Source organism: Pristiophorus japonicus, chromosome 4 (assembly GCF_044704955.1).
Source record: "Pristiophorus japonicus isolate sPriJap1 chromosome 4, sPriJap1.hap1, whole genome shotgun sequence".
Lineage (NCBI taxonomy): Eukaryota > Metazoa > Chordata > Chondrichthyes > Pristiophoridae > Pristiophorus > Pristiophorus japonicus.
Genome location: NC_091980.1, coordinates 30391842 through 30411483, shown reverse-complemented (window position 1 = coordinate 30411483; position 19642 = coordinate 30391842). Strand labels below are relative to the sequence as shown.

At 47.0% G+C, this 19642-nt stretch overlaps 1 protein-coding gene across 1 annotated transcript in view; it reads left to right on the top strand.

Moving 5' to 3' along the window:
- mtnr1al (melatonin receptor type 1A like) overlaps window positions 1-18688 on the top strand; it is a 97829-nt gene extending 79141 nt beyond the window's left edge. Inside the window, exon 2 of the mRNA XM_070877191.1 lies at window positions 17919-18688. Within this exon, the coding sequence (XP_070733292.1) occupies window positions 17919-18688 (770 nt within the window). The remainder of the gene's footprint in view (window positions 1-17918) is intronic.
- The last annotated feature ends 954 nt before the right edge of the window (window positions 18689-19642 follow it).

The window sequence follows — 19642 nt, the reverse complement described above, 5'->3', positions numbered from 1 at the left end:
TGGAACCAACGACATAGATAGAAAAAGGGATGAAGTCCTGCAGGCAGATTTTAGGGAGCTAGGAAAGAGATGAAAAAGCTGCACCTCAAAGGTATTAATCTCTGAATTACTCCCTGTGCCACGAGCTAGTGAGTATAGAAATAAGAGGATAGAGCAGATGAATGCATGGCAGGAAAGATGGTGCAGGAGAGAGGACTTCAGATTCCTGGGACATTGGGACACTGGGGGAGGTGGGACCTGTACAGGCCGATGGGGAAGTTTTGTTAGTGCTGTGGGGGATAGGCAGCAGGATGTAACATTAGAAAGGAGAAACAAAGTGCACAAAGGATGGAGAGAGACACATAGCACTAGAGTGAGAAATAGTAAGTAAGATATGGGATCAGACTAAGAGAGAATACAAGAAGGTCTAAGACAGATTTACAGTACATGGTATGATAAATAAGGTTGGTAAGCTGCAGACATAAATAGCCACATGGGAATATGATGTCATGGTGATAACAGAAACTGGCTCAAAAAAGAGCAGGATTGGGTTTTAAATATTCCTGGATGTAAGGTGTTCAGGAAAGTTAGGGAAGAAAAGAAAGGAGGTGGAGGGGCAGAATTGGTTAAGGAAAATGTTACAGTGCTGGGGAGGGAAGATCTCCTGGAGGGGTCAAGGACAGAATCTATATGGTTAGCGTTAAGAAATAACAGAGGTGCCATTATACTACTTGGTGTAGTCTTTAGGCAACCAACTCATGGGAAAGATATAGATGAGCAAATTTGCAGGCAAATTACAGAGAGCTTCAAGAAATATACAGTAGCAATAATGGGGGACTTCAGTTATCCAAATATAGACTGACATAGTAACTTCCTTCATCAGTACGTCTCCGGCCCAACGAGGAACGAGGCTGGATCTGGTTCTGGGGAATGAGGTGGGTCAAGTGGAACATCAGTAGGGGAACATTTAGGTAACAGTGATCATAGTATCATAAGGTTTAGATTAGATTTGGAAAACGACAGGAAGCAATCTAGAGTAAAAATATTTAATTGGAGGACAGCAAATTTCAGTGGGTTGAGAACGGATTTGGCCTAGGTAAATTGGAATCAAAGAATGACAGGCAAAACTATAATCGAACAATGGGTTGACTTTAAAGAGGAGATGGTTCGCGTACAGTCAAGATATATTCCCACTACATAGTGCAACAAAAGCCAGAGCTCCCTGGATGACGAATGAGACAGAGAGTAAGATGAAGCAGAAAAAGAGCGCGTATGACAGACTATAGAAAGTTCAGAGGGGAAGTGAAAAAGAAAATAATATGGACAAAGAGAGAGTATGAGAATAGCTTGGCAGCTAACATAAAAGGGAATTCAAAAGTCTTCTATAGGTATATAAATAATAAATGGGTAGTAAGAGGCAGGGTGGGGCCAACTAGGGACCAAACAGGAGACCTATGGATGGAGGCAGAGGGTATGGCTGAAGTACTAAATGAGTACTTTGCATTTGTCTTCAACAAGGAAGAAGATGCTGCCAAAGTCATAGTGAAAAAGGATACAGTGGAGAAACTTGATAAAGAGGAGGTGCTAGAAAGGCTGTGTGTACTAAAGTTGATAAGTCACCAGGACCGGATGGGATGTATTCTAGGATGCTGAGGGAGGTTAAGGAGGAAATAGCAGAGCTACTGGCCATAATCTTACAATCCTCCTTAGATACGGGGTTGGTACCAGGTGACTGGAGAATTGCAAATGTTATACCCTTGTTCAAAAAAGGGTGTAAGGATAAACCCAGCAACTACAGGCCAATCAGTTTAACCTCAGCCGTGGGGAAGCTTTTACCAACAGCGATCAGGGACAAAGTTAACATCACTTGGGCAAGTGTGGTTTAATGAAAGAAGGCCAGCATGGATTTGTTAAAGGCAAATTGTGTGTAACTAACTTGATTGAGTCTTTTGATGAGGTAACAGAGGTCAATGCAGATGGTGGTATATATGGATTTCCAAAAGTCGTTTGATAAAGTAATACATAATAGGCTTGCCAGCAAAGTTGAAGCCCATGGAATAAAAGGGACAGTGGCAGCATGGATACGAAATTGGCTAAGTGGCAGGAAACAGAGAGTAGTGGTGAACGGTTATTTTTCAGACCGGGGAAAGATATACAGTGGTATCCCCCAGGGATCAATACTAGGACCACTGCTTTTCTTGATATATATTAATGATATGGATTTGGTTGTACAGGGCACAATTTCAAAATTTGCAGATGATACAAAACATAAGAACATAAGAAATAGGAACAGGAGTAGGCCATACGGCCCCTCGAGCCTGCTCTGCCATTTAATAAGATCATGGCTGATCTGATCATGGACTCAGCTCCACTTCCCCGTCTGCTCCCCATAACCACTAATCCCTTTATCATTTAAGAAACTGTCTATTTCTGTCTTAAATTTATTCAATGTCCCAGCTTCCACAGCTCTCTGAGGCAGCGAATTCCACAGATTAATAACCATCTGAGAGAAGAAATTTCTCCTCATCTCTGTTTTAAATGGGCGGCCCCTTATTCTAAGATCATGTCCTCTAGTTCTAGTCTCTCCCATCAGTGGAAACATCCTCTCTGCATCCACCTTGTCAAGCCCCCTCATAATCTTATACAGTTCGATAAGATCACCTTCATTCTTCTGAATTCCAATGAGTAGAGGCCCAACCTACTCAACCTTTCCTCATAAGTCAACCCCCTCATCCCCGGAATCAACCTAGTGAACCTTCTCTGAACTGCCTCCAAAGCAAGTACATATATCCTTTCGTAAATATGGAAACCAAAACTGCACGCAGTATTCCAGATGTGGTCTCACCAATACCTTATATAGCTGTAGCAAGACTTCCCTGCTTTTATACTCCATCCTCCAAGATACCATTGGCCTTCCTGATCATTTGCTGTACCTGTATACTATCCTTTTGTGTTTCATGCACAAGTACTCCCAGGTCCCGCTGTACTGCGGCACTTTGCAATCTTTCTCCATTTAAATAATAAGTTGCTCTTTGATTTTTTTCTGCCAAAGTGCATGATCTCACACTTTCCAACATTATACTCCATCTGCCAAATTTTTTCCCATTCACTTAGCCTGTCTATGTCCTTTTGCAGAATTTTTGTGTCCTCCTCACACATTGCTTTTCCTCCCATCTTTGTATCGTCAGCAAACTTGGCTACGGTACACTCAGTGCCTTCTTCCAAGTCGTTAATATAGATTGTAAATAGTTGGGGTCCTAGCACTGATCCCTGCGGCACCCCACTAGTTACTGGTTGCCAACCAGAGAATGAACCATTTATCCCGACTCTCTGTTTTCTGTTAGTTAGCCAATCCTCTATCCATGCTAATATATTACCCCCAACCCCATGAACTTTTATCTTGTGCAGTAACTTTTTATGTAGCACCTTGTCAAATGCCTTCTGGAAGTGCAAATACACCACATCCACTGGTTTCCCTTTATCCACTCTGTTCGCTACATCCTCAAAGAATTTCAGCAAATTTGTCAAACATGACTTCCCCTTCATAAATCCATGCTGACTCTGCCTGACTGAATTTTTCTATTCCAAATGTCCTGCTACTGCTTCTTTAACAATGGACTCCAACATTTTCCCAACCATAGATGTTAGACTAACTGGTCTATAGTTTCCTGCCTTTTGTCTGCCTCCTTTTTTAATTAGGGGCGTTACATTTGCAGTTTTCCAATCTGCTGGGAAGTACCTTAAGTAAAACAATTTGCTGGACTATAGGGAAAGGGCGGGGGAGTGGACTAGCTGAAGTCCTCTTGCTAAGCGCTGGCACGGGCTCGACGGGCCGAATGGTCTCCTTCTCTGCTGTAACATGGAAGCATAGTGAACAGTGAGGAGGATAGTGATAGACTTCAGGAAGACATAGGCACCTGGAGTAATAGGCAGATGAAATTTAATGTAGAAATGTATGAAGTGATACATTTTGTTAGGAAGGCAATATAATCTAAAAGGTACAATCCTAAAAGGGGTGCATGATCAGATTGAACAGAGTGCACTAATCATTGAAGATGGCAGGGCAGGTTGAGAAAGCGGTTAAAAAGAATGTGCAGACCTTGGAGAGGGTGCAGAAAAGCTTTATGAGAATTATTGTGTCTGTAAGCACTCTAGTAATGACTGCATGAGGTAAGGTATTGTACTTGAACTGTTGTAACCTTAGTCCATTTATTACAGCTCCTGAGTGAGGGTACAGCATGGTGAGCTCCCTTTTATACCTGGTTACCTGTCGTGTACAGGTGACCCCTAGGTCTCCACCAGTTACACCCTCTGATAGTACAAGCATAGTGTATATAGTGTGAAGATACAATCAGTGATCTTATGTAACTGTACATTGAGTGTACAGGGAGTATACTTATATTATACATACACAACATCACTCTCCCCTAAGTCTTGTGCCACTGGCCTTTGCACTGTGTGCTCTGGCCCTAGACTTGAGTGCCCAAAGCCCTTGCACCTTGTCTATGCTTTGGCTTGGTTCTCTCCCTGTTGACTCCCAAGTCCTTATTGCCACAACATTGGGAAATGGTCAGCAGTGGACGGTTAGAGGTTGCAATGGGGGTTGAGTGGGTTCTGGGTGTGATCCATGGCTACATACATCCATTTTCCCACCCGCCCATACATAGACCATGTGTGTAGCTCAACACCTGCATGTGCATACATGTACAGAAAGAAAGAACAAAAAAAACATAGGATTAATTACGTTACTGTTTGGGTTTTGCAGTAGTGAAACAAGTACATTTTACAGGTAAGGTACATACGTGGTATCACAGTTTTGTCCCTGGGTTGTGTAAGTGCAGGTGGGTGAGAACGCTAATTCCAGAGTGTGTCCAGGTTGTCTGATGGCAGCGCTGCGCTCCCTGCCAGCTGGGTGGGCTCGGATCGCTCACCTGGCTGTCTCAGGGCTTTTGTCATTGCCTAGTGGTGGGCAGAGCCACAGGAGTGTGTGGCCTCCCTGTCCTCCTTTGAGGGCTATGGTGTCTCCCTGCAGCCCTTCAGTGTTAGTGGGAGCCTGGTCATCCCAGATCCCGTTGGGAGAGCTGGAGGGTGCTAGCCTCTTGCTCCAGGTACTGGCCGTGGTGGCCAGAGAGGTAGAGCCGAACTGGGGCAGGGTACAGGTAGTGGTGATCGCTGGCCCTGCAGCTGGTATGCTCCCTCTGTGTGTGGCCACATTCCCTAGGGCATCACATTGGTACCGGAGGCGCAGGCTACATGATCAGGTAGCCCGCTGGATCTGGGTGCTTCCGACGGGAGGTTGCCCTTGGTTTTGTCGGCATACATGTAGAACCTGGCATCGCACATCATTATTTCATTTACTGTCATAATACTATGGCTCCGACTGCAATCGTCCAACTCAACATGGTTAGTTACATTTATATACTTGCATTTGTCAATTATATCGCTTACATGTGTTTCACGGACATCGCTGTACAAAGAGTGGCACTGTCCCTTTAATTGTGATGGGTTGCCAGTCTCCTTTAAGAGGGCCTTGCAATCTTTACCCCAATCCGGTTCGCTGCTCGGCATCATGTGTTGCTCCATAACGCTGCCTCTCGTGGTCTGACCGCCGCCATCTTTACTTCAGGTGCTTCACCTCGTGGTGCGGGCGCCATCTTCTTTCTCTCCACGAGTTAGGCCACAGTGATTCTTTTCTCCCCAGGCTCCACCACGGAAGCAGGGAAGTTGCTTTCTGCGCCGATTTTCTTCCTCCGGAGTCCTGCCACTGGTGCCTGGAAGGTGAGGTCGGGTCGTTTCGGCTGGATCATCTCGCCATTGGTTTGAGCGGTTTGTGTCATCTCCACGCAGTCGAGTTGAGCAGTTGGTTTCTCAGGTGTTGGATCCAAATTCGGGGGCACATAGGTTGGAGGTTTTCCCAGCTCCAACGGATCTGTTTCATCCATCTTCATCCTAGCAGCATTGGACCATCACCTGCAACCACAAAGATAACTTGTGCATCGCGCCATCATGGGACACTTGGACATCCACGCTGCCAACAACTGGGATGGTGTCGTTTGTGTAAGTGAGCAGCTTCACTTGGATCGGGATCATTTTAGGTCATTCGACTGTAGATTAGAGAAGTTGGGGTTGTTCTCCTTAGAGCAGAGAAGGTTGAGACGAGATTTGATAGAGGTATTCAAAATCATGAGGTGTCTGGACAGATTAGATAGAGAGAAATTGTTCCCATTGGTGTCCGGGTCGAGGACACAGATTTAAGGTGATTGGTAAAAGAACCAAAGGCGACATGAGGAAAAACATTTTTATGCCGTGAGTGGTTATGATCTGGAATGCACTGCCTGAAAGGATGGTGGAGGCAGACTCAATCGTGGCTTTCACTTGGATAAGTACCTGAAGTAAAACAATTTGCAGGACTATGGGGAGAGGGCGGGGGAGTGGGACAAGCTGAACCTCTTGCTGAGCGCCGGTATGGGCTCGACGGACCGAATGACCTCCTTCTCTGCTATAACCATTCTATGGGCCCAAGTTTCGAGCCGCGCCTAGAACGGCACAGTCCCGACCTGGACGCCCGTTTTTCGCGCCACAAAGTGCGCCTAAAAAAACCTCCAGATTCTCCACCTTCCTGCAGGTCCTCTGGCCCTCGGCGCAGCGCAGCAGGAGCTGTAGGGGGCGGAGCCAGGTCCCTGCGCTGAAAACAGTGCCGGGACCTCTGCACATGCGCGCTACAGTGGGCACGCAAGTGCAGTAACTCCAGGCGCCCGAAACTGTGTGGGAGGGGCCCGAAGCACGCAGCCCCTAGCCCTGGCCAAATGGCCTCACTGGGGCTGCGTGAATAAGGCTCCTCCCATGGCCAGCTCCTGCTTCCTCCCGACCCGACTCGACTCCCGTTTCCCGCCCCCCGGACCCAACCCGACCCGACTCCAGCTTCCTGTCCCCCCACCCCCCGCCCCCGGACCCGACCCGACTCCCGCTTCCCCCACACCCCACCCCCCCCGGACTGGATCCGACCTGACCTTCCTCTCCCCGACCTGACCTTCCTCTCCCTCCCTCCCCCCGACCCGAACCGAACCGACCTCCCTCCCACCACCCCCCCGACCCGACCCAACGCCACCTACCTGTAAATCTGGTGCTGGGGACGGGCCCTGCCCGAAGTCTCGGGCCCGGCCCATTCAGCCTCCTTCCCCCTTCTCCTTTCCCCCCCTTCTCCTTTCCCCCCATCTCCTTCCCCCCATCTCCTTTCCCCCTCCCATCTCCTTTCCCCCCATCTCCTTTCCCCATCTCCTTTCCTCCCCATCTCCTTCCCCTCCCCATCTCCTTTCCCCCATCTCCTTTCCCCCCATCTCCTTTCCCCCCCATCGCCTTTCCACCCCCCCATCTCCTTTCCCCACCCATCTCCTTTCCACCCCCCATCTCCTTTCCCCCCATCTCCTTTCCTTCCCCATCTCCTTTTCCCCCCATCTCCTCCCCCCATCTCCTTTCCCCCCTTCTCCCCCATCCCTCCCCCTTCTCCCCCTTCTCTCCCTCTGCTCCCCCCCATCTCTCCCTCTACCCCCCACCTTTCCCTCCCCTCGCTGTCAGAAACACAGACACTGACAGACAGAGAATTACAGACACACACAGACAGACAGAGAGATAGAGACACTGACAGAGACACACTGGAAGGGGACATCCCAGCACGCTGTTGGAGGGCTCCCGGTGCTGCAGTCGATAAGTAGAAAATGTTTTATTTATTGATTTAAAAAAAAAATTATTTCTTATTAATTTTTTTTGATTGATTTATTGGTTGATTTATTGATGTATTTATCATTTATTATTGATGGCTCTTTATTTGTAAAACTGAAGTGTTTAATGTTTGTAAACTTCCCTTTAAACCCCCCTTCCCCCATTCCCTACGCCTGATTTGTAACCTACGCCTGATTTTCTAAAGTGTAGACAAGGTTTTTTCGAGCGTACAAAAATCTTCACTTACTTCATTCTAAGTTAGATTGGAGTAAGTTTTCACTGACGAAACTTTGAAAACAGGCGTAAGTAGCCGGACACACCCCCTTTTGAAAAAAAAATTCTGTTCCAAAGTGAAACTGTTCTAACTGACTAGAACTGGAGCAAACTAAATGACGAGAATTCCGATTTCTAAGATACTGCGTTCTACACCAGTTGCTCCTAAAAATCAGGAGCAAATCATGTGGAAACTTGGGGCCTATGATTCTACAAAAGGAGAGAGAAGACTTCCTATAAACTGACAGCCTGCAAAAAGTGTGGACATTCAACAGTGTACTCCAGATGTGTGCTCCCTGCTGGAGTCAAAGGCCTAGGCTTTCCAACCAGAAGGCCAATTGGAAGCCATTCATTTTGGCTGGAACCACCGGGTCTGACGCAGGTGGTACCCACTCTACTGCTGGCTCCATCCCGCTGAAAACGAACTTACCTTAATGGGGCCTATTAAGCCCGCCAACCCGCGTTACCCAGCCCAATTAGTTGGAGCGGGTCTGGTGACGTAATTCACGACGCATTTTCAGCCAGGATCTTTAAAAGAACCAAGGTCACATTAAATTTGACATTTAATCTAACAAAGTGGATGTTGAATCTTTACTGTACAATAATATAATTAAAGTTATATATGAGTGACAAATAAATATTTAAATAATATTATCATTAAGTAATCTGTTGTGAATCTGGAATTCTCTACCCCCAGAGAGCTGTGGAGGCTGGGTCATATTTAAGGTGGAGATAGACAGATTTTTGAACGATAAGGGAGTCAAGGGCTGTGGGGAGTGGGCAGGGAAGTGGAGTTGAGGCCAAGATCAGATCAGCCATGATCATATTGAATGGTGGAGCAGGCTCGAGGTGCTAAATAGCCTACTCCTGCACCTATTTCTTATGTTCTTGTGTTCTTATATAAGTAATATGACACCATCTACTAATACGATCATTGAGAAATTATTGGTCCGTTAGTCACAAATCTATACACTTTTATATCAGTAACTGGGACAAATAAAACATGTATGTGTATAGGTAATATATAAAATTAAGCAAATTTTAAATGTAATTGTAAAGGTGAGGATTTACAATCTTATCAAGTTCAGCAGAAGAACTGCGGAAGCTAACAAACAGTAAGTGGTACTTATATGTTTCTGGATTCTCCATTGAAGATACAATGAACAAGTGAGAGAACCTCTGCTGAAATTCACCCCCAAAGTCTCAGATTGAAAAATTACATTAGTTATATTCAGGGACTAAAAGCAAATTGAACCAGTGGAATGAGTGATGAGAATGAAATTGTTACGGTTGGTGGCTTGGTTTAATGTGTAACTGGACAATCACTGTATACTGTGAAAAAAACCTGACCAGAAACAACATAAAAATGTATTTAAATGATATATGTCATTTTTTTATAGTGAAGATTAATTCAATGCAATTACTATTCAGTTGGAAGGCAACAGCCAAGAATGGCCAGTGAAAAATGTATTTCCTTCACCATCCAGGGTAGGAGAGGAGCCCTTCAGCTCTCACATTCCTTCAGGAATTTCTGAATTAACATTTATCAGTAGCTTTTCAAGTAGAACAGAACCTCCATCAATCTGTTAACTGGTGCAATCAACAAGTTTTTATTTTGGCTTGTTTTCCATGCAGTCAAGTAATCAGCTACATCAATGGCCACGGAACTCATGCCTCAGGTTGACAGACGTGGTTCCCGAGCTGAGTGAATCCCGTGGCCATGCAGGGAAATTTAAAAAGTAAGTGAAAAAAGGCTTTTAGGTGTATGTAAACTACCCAATAATTAGCTCAATGGGGTCAGCTCCACGATGACAGACGTGCCTGTGGGAAAGGTGTGAGAGCGAGATGACAGCGGGTTTCCGACAGCGGCTGTCAAAAATAACAATTTTTCCACCCAACTCGCCACCAATCACACCACTGAAAATTCAAGTGGGTTGCCATCGGCATTACGATGAGAAAACCTAAGCCACAGCGTGCAACACATGTCAGAAGATGATGAGGCAATTTTTTAACCCCTCTCCCCCCAACCTCCCCACAGTACCATTACTTGGGTGTTATGTTGTTTAACCATCCCAATCTGAGTGAAGCTGAACCTGGATGAATTTCTGGGATCAACTCATTCACATGGCCTGGCCTTACCTTGGGTATTGGAATGCCTCTGTATATAGGTGCACACTCCAGGTTGGCAGAGAAACGCTTGCGACCACTGGCATCGGGACTTTCTGGTTGCTATTCAACAATACAGCCAGATGACCTGCAGACCAGCTGATCCTCCTTGCTGACCCTGAAAAGCTGTAAATTATCTGTTTGGAGCTGGGAAGGGATCACTGGCAGCTATTTCTCAGATCCTCCAATCTCAGGGGGCTGGTTGCAACCTCTAAGGCTCAATTTTTAGTGGATTCCCTAGTCTTGGGCCTCTACCAGGCAAAATACCATGGGACTAATTCTGATATATGTGATTTAAATGCTGCCACCAATTTCAGACTGGAACTCTCCACCCACACCCTGAAGAGATCAACTCACTCAGCACAGGCAATCAAACTCACAACGATCTGATGTGTAATATGAGGCCCTCCGTTAGGCAGTTAGTTCAGGAATATTTCTAATCCATTCACTTGGCCATCGAGCTGGACACATCTCTACTCACTCGACCAGTGTGATGACTGGTTTTCAATCACCACAATCACCACAATCACCACAAGCAAAGCACAGTTCATTAACCCCCTCACAAAAAATGGACTGGTCACCATGGATTGTGCTGACTGAGCAGACTTTACAGAAGGGTGTACTGATTGGGTTTTAGGACTAGCAGCTTAGATTTGAGATTGGTGTGCCCAAATGTAGTTTTGTGTATGTTGGCACTGGTAAACGGGTATAATTAAGTTCATAAACAAAGCAAATGGAGGTGAAGAGGGGTCCTTTCTAAATGCCATAAAATGTGTCTGAATTCACATGTTTGAGAACCGATAACTAAGGCTATTAATGTATGGTTTCCATGGAAAAACTGACAGAATTGTTGATATTGATTGCCTGAGCATCAGAACAAAATTCCATGTAATAAAAAAATACTTTATTCAGGGACAATAAATTAAAGGATATGGGCTAGAACCTCCACTTTTGAGCTTACCGCCCAAAAATGGGCGTTATTTCCGGCGTGGGCGATAAAAAAGGGTTTTCAGATCGCCAGCTTCTCATCCATTCTCAAAACATTTAGTTTACATTTTTGAAAATAGGAGTTACCGTGAGCGATATCACATGGGCGGTAGCATTAAATTTTTTTGACCTTCTGCCGTAAAGTGTGGCCATCCTTAGCAATGGCTGGCAACACTCGATTCCTGCGATTCAGGAGGTCAAGGGTCACCATGAATTGCGCAGAAGAGGAGACAGCGAACGAGGGAGCTCAGAGGGACTGAAGGCGTGGCTGGGTGTGGTGTGGCAGCTTTGGGAGAAAGGAGGGATACTTTAGAGCTTCACAGCAAGTAGGTAAACAAAAATAACTGTTAACAGCCACATATTTGACCGAATTTGGCCTTTAATGGAGGGAGAGGAGGAGGCATCACAGCACACTGTGGAGACTGACGCTGGAGAGAGCAGTGAGGTGAGAGGAGCACATTGGAGGCCGCAAAAGAACCAGGAGGTTCTCGGACGAGGCAAATGCCTCCCTCCTGCAGGAGGTCGAGTCACGCTGGGGTGATTTGACACAGGGAGGGCGTGTGAAGCCCACCCCAAAGGCCTACCAGAGGATATGGACTGAGATAGCAGAGGTGGTCTTGTCGGCGACCAACGAGGTGTGTGAGGGCAACCAATGCCGCAAACGATGGAACGACCTTATGGGATCCGCAAGAGTAAGTATTACATTGATTTACATGTACTTATGTATTTATATAATTTGATTTATAACAGTCATGAGTGACTATCAGCAAATGTGAGGTCTTCCACTTTTACCGGGAATGTTTTACTCAAAGCCTGCGGTTACAGTGAATGTCTTTAGGTAAAGAATGATAATAATCATAATAATCATGATTATGTGTTGTATCAGTGTCTGTGACAGTACCTAGCAATTATATCAAGTAATGATCTCATGCATGTTGTCCTGTCACCTTTTACAGAAGAAGCTATCGACGATGAGGTCCATGCAGAGGCGAACGGGTGGGGGGCCACCAGTCCCCAGCGACATCACTGACATGGAGGAGCGAGTGCTAGCACTCATGGGGAAGCAACCCCGGACAGTCACGGACGCATCGGCAGACCCTGAAGTGATGCCACGTGAGTAAAGCTTACAGCATTACACTTTAGTCAATAGATACCACACCCACTCATATCCGACCAATCATATATGATAGATGATTTCTAAAAGTGTCATAGAAATAACGCTGGACTAATGAAAATCATTGCAATCCACAATGTGTTGATGGTCATGAAATGTGATGTCTGCAATGATTTTGAGAGCGGTGGTGCTTTTGTCGTGCATATGCAGTGGGTAGTGCTGGACTCACCTTGTCACCCTAGCACCCCCTTCTCCTCTAAAACCTCATTTGTGTCTTGCAGCTCAGCCAGCAGTGCGACGCCAGGCAAGACCACAGAGGCCAGAAGGTGGGGGTACGGGGCAGGAGTCGGCGGACGATCCTACATCTGGTGCTGAGGAGCTCCAATTGTCGCCCATCAATCCACTGGGTCTGTTCTCGATGGATGAGAGCATGGACTTCGAAGAACCTGCATCGCCATGCTCTAGAACCCAATCCACCCCAAGGCCATCTATTGGTCCGCTGGTCATTCCCGCCTTCACTCTGGAGGTGCCGGCCCCAAGCACTTCCCCACAGGGCACCCCATTTGTCCCCAGGACGGCACCAACCCGGCGGAAGCCTCGTGGACGCGGCAGGTCTGTTCCACGAGCGCGACATGACAGCGGAGAGAAGGTTCAGTTGCCCAGGAGGACTGTAGACATTGGTGACCAGCTCATCGAAGCTTTGGGGGCATAGCCAAACACCTGGCCACCATGAACGAGTACATTCTGCGCATGGCGGAGTCCCTGGATGTGATAGCCAGGAACACTGCTGCCACAGCCCCCCCAGTGGTCCCAGAGCGCGGCACTCCACCCTTAGATCATGCACCACCACTGCAAACGACAGATGCGAGCAAGGACCAAGATTCTGCTTCTGCATCAGAGAATGTTGCCTCCTCGGCACCCCTCACTCCCGTACCCGTCCAACCAACGCATCTGCCTTCATCCCCACCCCCCCCCCCCCATGAGGCACCGCCTGAGGAGCTCCTCGGCCAGGCGCCATGGAGCGAGGAGGGGAAGGCATAGAGGGTGGGGAGAAGAAAGAGAGGGGGGCAGGAAAGTGAGGTGCATGAGTGCAGGTGATGGCTGTGTTATATCTCCATCTGGGTGTATGCAATGTATGGGGGCTGGGGACAACGCTCCTGCTTTGCCTTTGTATTCTGTGTTGCTGAACATGTTGAACATGTGATTTATGTCAATGGTGGAAAAAGTGGGGTGTGGAAAGGGGTTGGGTGTTATTGGCTGTGTTACTTATGATTTCAGACCAATGTTGGTATTAAACTTTTGTTATTGAACATAACCTTGTTGCGCATTGTCTCAGATAGCTGGACCGTTAAACACTGCTGATTCCTTACCGTAAAAGGGTTAAATACAACTTTATATCAATCAACGTAAACTTTAACTGTCACCAAGATGATGGGCATCATTGATGTCTGAGCTGCACACACACAGCAGTGTGTCAGCATTAACACTCACATCAGCGCTCTTTCAGGCAAATCTTTCCAATATCAGCTCCTCACGTAAAAGTGGGATTTAACAAATGCCAGCCACACCGCTGGCATCCGTCCCGGTTAGTTCCACTTTTTGTGGGCGGTTTTTTGAGTGGGTGATATTCTGGGCAATATGTGTGCGAGGTGGTGAAATTGACGGTGGCCGATCTCCATGGCCGCTAGTTTGGATAAATATGCTCTTTACGACAAAAAACAATTGCCGGGCATTATTATTGAATCTCGGCGTTAAGTCTGTGAGGAAAGTAACGCTGGGCGATAATATAGGCGTTGAAATTGCCCATTCTGCTGATTCCACCCAAAAAAAGTGGGCTGGTGATAATATTTTTTCTCGGCGTTAAGCACATTGGGGAAAATAACACTTGGCGATAAGTCTCCTAAAAAAGCCCGTCAGTTTCCATTTTGTGCCAAACTAGGCGACATATGGGTGTTATACGTCATTTCAGTGGTTAAATGGGTGTTAAGTGGGCGTTACGCAGGCAAAGAAAGTGGAGGTTCTAGCCCCTAATGTAAACAGCTGGAACACAATGTAATCTCCAAAGCACCAGTAAAGATCCCAGAATCCCATGTAATAAAAATATAATTGATTCAGTTTTTTTAAAGCAGTGGTCCTGCTGATAATTCAAATTGAAGAAGCAGCTCAGAATCGTGAATTTGAACTAGTTATGGTTAAAACAGTAAAGTTGAATTCCCATAAAAAGGCAAAAAATAAACCAAGAGAGAAAAGAGAATGAGGGATTGGCTGCCTCGAGTAATTCCAGTTGTAAGGCTACCATTAGCTGTGGAATTCAAACCAGAGAAATGTGAGGTAATGCATTTGGGGAGGCGCAAAAAGGTAAGGGAATACACAATAAATGGGAGGATACTGAAAGATGTGGAGGAACAGAGGGACTTTGGAGTGCATGTCCACAGATCCTTAAAGGTAACAGGCCAGGTCGATAAGGTAGTTAAAAAGGCATACGGAATGCTTTTCTTTATTAGCCAAGGCGTAAAATACAAGAGCAGGGACGTTATGCTAGAACTGTATACAGGTTGTACCTCTCCAGTCTGGGACTTTTTAGTCCGAAAATATCCCTGGTCCGGCATCAGTCTCAGCGTGGGTGGAGTCCCTCCTTGCTGATTGAGGTAAGCGGGCCGGGCAAGGAAAGGGAAGGGCAGGTGGCTGACTGAGGCGCCGAAGCTGAGCCTGGCACCAGGCTCTCTCTCTCTCCCACGCCGCCCGCTGCCACTGCTCTCCACCTGCCACCACCACCGCGGCTCAGCGGGTGGCTTGGGGCCCGGTCGGCGGCTCGGGGCTCAGCGTCTTGCGGCTCAGCTCTCCCTCTCCCCACCCCGCTATTTCTGTCCCCGCCCTGCCACGCCTCTTCTCTCCCCGCGCATGCGCAGAACACGTCTGGGTCGTTGACAGCAAGCAGCTTTGTCACCAGTTGATCTCCCGTGGTTCGGGAAATTCTCTGGTCCGGCACCGGTCAGGTCCCAACGGTGTCGGACCAGAGAGATCCAACTGTACAACACTAGTTAGGCCACAGCTCGAGTACTGCGTACAGTTCTGGTCACCACATTACAGGAAAGATGTAATTGCACTAGAGAGGGTACAGAGGAGATTTACGAGGATGTTGCCAGGACTGGAAAATTTTAATTATGAGGAAAGATTGGATAGGTTGGGGTTTGTTTTCTTTGGAACAGAGGAGGCTGAGGGGAAATTTAATTGAGGTGTATAAAATTATGAGAGGCTTAGATAGAGTGGCTTAAGAAGGACCTATTTCCCTTAGCAGAGGGCTCAATAACCAGGGGGCATAGATTTAAAATAGTTGGTAGAAGGATTAGAGGGGAGATGAGGAAAAACAATTTCACCCAAAGGGCTCTGGAACTCACACTGAAAGGTTGGTGGAGGCAGAAACCCTCATCACATTTAAAAAGTACTTAGATGTGCACTTAAAGGGCCCAAGTGCACAGCCCCGACCTGGACGCCTGTTTTTCGCGCCACAAAGTGCGCCTGAAAAAAACTTCCAGATTCTCCGGCACCCTGCTGGTCCTCTGGCCCTCGGCGCGGCGCAGCATGAGCTGCAGGGGGCGGAGCTAGGTCCCTGCGCTGAAAACAGTGCCGGGACCTCTGCACATGCGCGCTACAGTGGGCGCGCAAGTGCAGTAGCTCCAGGCGCCCGAAACTGTGTGGGAGGGGCCCGAAGCACGCAGCCCCTAGCCCTGGCCGAATGGCCTCACTGGGGCTGTGTGCATCAGGGTCCTCCCAAGCCCAGCTCCTGCTTCCTCCAGACCGGACCCGACCCGACTTGACTCCCGCTCCCACCCACCCCCACCGGGCCCCCCCGACCCGACCTCCGCTTCTCCCGCTCCCGACCTTCCCCCCCCTCCCCGACCGACCTCTGCTCCCGACCGATCTCCTCACCCCCCCCCGACCGATCTCCCCCCCGCCCCCCCGACCGATCTACCCCCCCCCCCGACCGATCTCCGCCCCCCCACCGACCGACCATCCCCTTTGCCCCGACCCGCGCTCCCCCGATCCACACTCCAGACCCCCCTGGACCCCGGTCCCGACGCCACCTACCTGTCAACCCGGTAAGTCTAAGCTCGAAGTCTTGGGCCCGGCCGGGCCCGGCCCGTTCAGCCTCCCTCTCCTTTCTTTCTCTCTCTCTCTCTCTCCCTTCTCTCTCCCTCTCTCTCTCTCTCTCTTCCCCCCTCTCTCCCCCCTTCCTCTCCCTCCCTTCTCTTCCCCCCTCCTCCCTCCCTCCCTTCTCTTCCCCCCCCTCCTCCCGCCTTTCTCACCCCCCCTCCCCTCCCTGCCTTCTCACCCTCCCTCATTTCTCACCCCCCCTCCCCTCCCTCCCTCCCTTCTCACCCCCCTCCCCTCCCTCACTTGTCACCCCCCTCCACGCCCACCCCCTCTTCCCCACTCCACCACCCCTCCTCCCCTCCACCCCCCCTCCCCATCCTCCCCCTCCCCTCCACCCCTCGCTGACAGAAACACAGACACTGACAGACAGAGAGTGAGAGACACACACAGACAGACAGACAGAGAGATAGAGACACTGACAGAGACACACTGGACGTGGGGGGTGGGCATTCCAGCACGCTGTTGGAGGGCTCCCGGTGCTGCAGTCGGTAAGTAGAAAATGTTTTATTTATTGATTTTTTAAAAAAATACATTATTTCTTATTAATTTTTTTTGATTGGTTTATTGGTTGATTTATTGATGTTTTTATCATTTATTATTGATGATGGCTCTTTAATTGTAAAACTGAAGTGTTTAATGTTTGTAAACTTCCCTTTAAACCCCCCTCCCCCCATTCCCTACGCCTGATTTGTAACCTACGCCTGATTTTCTAAAGTGTAGACAAGGTTTTTTCGAGCGTACAAAAATCTTCACTTACTCCATTCTAAGTTAGTTTGGAGTAAGTTTTCACTGCTGAAACTTTGAAAACAGGCGTAAGTGGCCGGACACACCCCCTTTTGAAAAAAAAATTCTGTTCCAAAGTGAAACTATTCTAACTGACTAGAACTGGAGCAACTCAATGCCGAGAATTTGAATTTCTAAGATACTCCGTTCTACACCAGTTGCTCCAAAAAATCAGGAGCAACTGAGGCCGAAACTTGAGCCCAAAGAGCCGTGAAGTACAGAGCTATGGACCTAAGCTGGAAGGTGGGATTAGGCTGGGTAGCTCTTTTTCGACCGGCCTCCTTCTGTGTCGTAATCTTTCTACGATTTAATGATTCTATTACTGCTTCCAACCGTGGAAAATGATCCTGGAAAAGACCACCTGCTGGTCTCGGCACAGTGGCTAGCATTTTCCTGTGCATATTTTATGAACACTTTGCTCCCCTCCCTTCCTGATGGAATTAATTCATGCTGCAGTGTGGTTCTACTGGAACTCATGGCTCTCTGGTAGCTTGCCCAAGAACAGAGCAGATTAACAAAAGGGAAACAGTCGCATTGGGATTGAGGACCAGTTGTTTTCCAAGTTATGCTGCGACCAAATGAATGTCTATTGGAACTGAGAGTTAAAATGACTAAATGATTGATGAATTGTTTTAGCATTTCCTTCCTCCACCTGCTGTATGTCTAACTGATTCTAATGCAACCTTTATAATTAAAAATAATTATGTTAACTGCTGAACTAACCAGCTGTGCTCTTTTATAGGTAATGCCTTTGTGGTGAGCCTCGCCATCGCTGACCTTGTCGTAGCAATCTATCCATATCCTCTCGTACTAATAGCAATATTCCACAATGGATGGGTTCTTGGGTACATCCACTGTCAAATTAGTGGGTTTCTCATGGGACTGAGTGTGATTGGCTCCATTTTTAACATCACCAGCATTGCAATCAACAGATATTGTTACATCTGTCATGGTCTGAAGTACGACAAGATCTTCAGCAACAGGAGCACAGCATGCTATGTGGTACTGGTCTGGGTGTTGACCTGTATAGCAATTGTTCCCAATCTCTTCATGGAATCTCTTCAGTATGATCCTCGTGTATATTCCTGCACCTTTGCTCAGTCAGTCAGCTCTTTCTACACAGTCATCGTAGTGGTCATTCATTTCATTCTGCCGATCAGCATTGTCTCATATTGCTACCTGCATATCTGGATCCTTGTCATCCAGGTCAGGAGGAGGGTTAAGCCTGACAATAGATCCAAAATCAATCCCCATGACTTCAGAAACTTTCTGACCATGTTTGTAGTGTTTGTGCTGTTTGCTGTTTGTTGGGCACCATTAAACTTCATTGGCCTGGCAGTAGCGGTTAATCCACACTTGGCTAGCATGATACCAGAGTGGCTCTTTATTGCCAGCTACTTCATGGCATATTTCAACAGCTGCCTGAATGCTATAGTATATGGCGTTTTGAACCATAATTTCCGAAGGGAATATAAACAAATAATAATGGAAATTATCGAGCTCTCTTGTTAGGATAGCATGTTTCTCTGAAGCCTACAACACGAAGCATGTCTATTGGATATCAGAACCTTTCAAATATTTGACCCAAGTGTGGTAATCAACAGTATGAATGATTAATCATTGCCTTTAAAAGAGATGGTCTGAATAAACTAACCACTTTTCAACTGAACTTGAGTTTATTTTGTTTGTTATAGCTTTGCTGAAATTATAATTTTCAAAAATAATAAACAGCACTATAATAATGGAAAATGCAACAAAATATAGCAGGGAGGCAGGTCTACAACTATTGTAAAGATGCCCTCAAGTCATCAGGGAGGTGTGCAGACGCAACCAACTGCACTCATGCCAGATGCTGGTGGGAGAGCGTGGCAGATGCTGGACTGTAATGAAGGAGCATGTACAACTTTTGCTTGACATTAAACCATAACAGAGATAGCAGTGTGTGAAGCCTTGAATGTGTTAGCACCCTAGCTGGACAATCCATTGAATAGACAATTGTAACAAAAATGAATATCATGAGTATTAAATAAGCATTGTCTTCATAGAAATAAATTTTGTTTAGGATATGAATCTTTGTTGTGAAAGTATTAAGCATTGGTGATGCATTGATGGGAGGTTATTTTGCCTTTTGGCGATGGTGTAGAGCGGGCGATATTGGATCGGCTGTTCGTTACCCAATCTTCCTTTCAGTTGACTTCAATAGAAAGAAAAATGAAGCAGGGTGTATAACGGGTGGCTGATCTGATCCGATATTGCCCGCTTTACACTATTGGCAAAATTTCAAATTACCCCCGATGTGTTTTAACTTGATTTATGTCATTTGTGCTGTACATTTGTAAACCAAAGAATAAATTTTGCCAAACGCTTTTCATGAAGACAGTTTTCTTTTAAAATCGGAACTAACATTTATTGATGTGTTGGCACCTCTGCCTAGCAAAGTTCTGTATTGCTGCCTTGTCTCTCGGC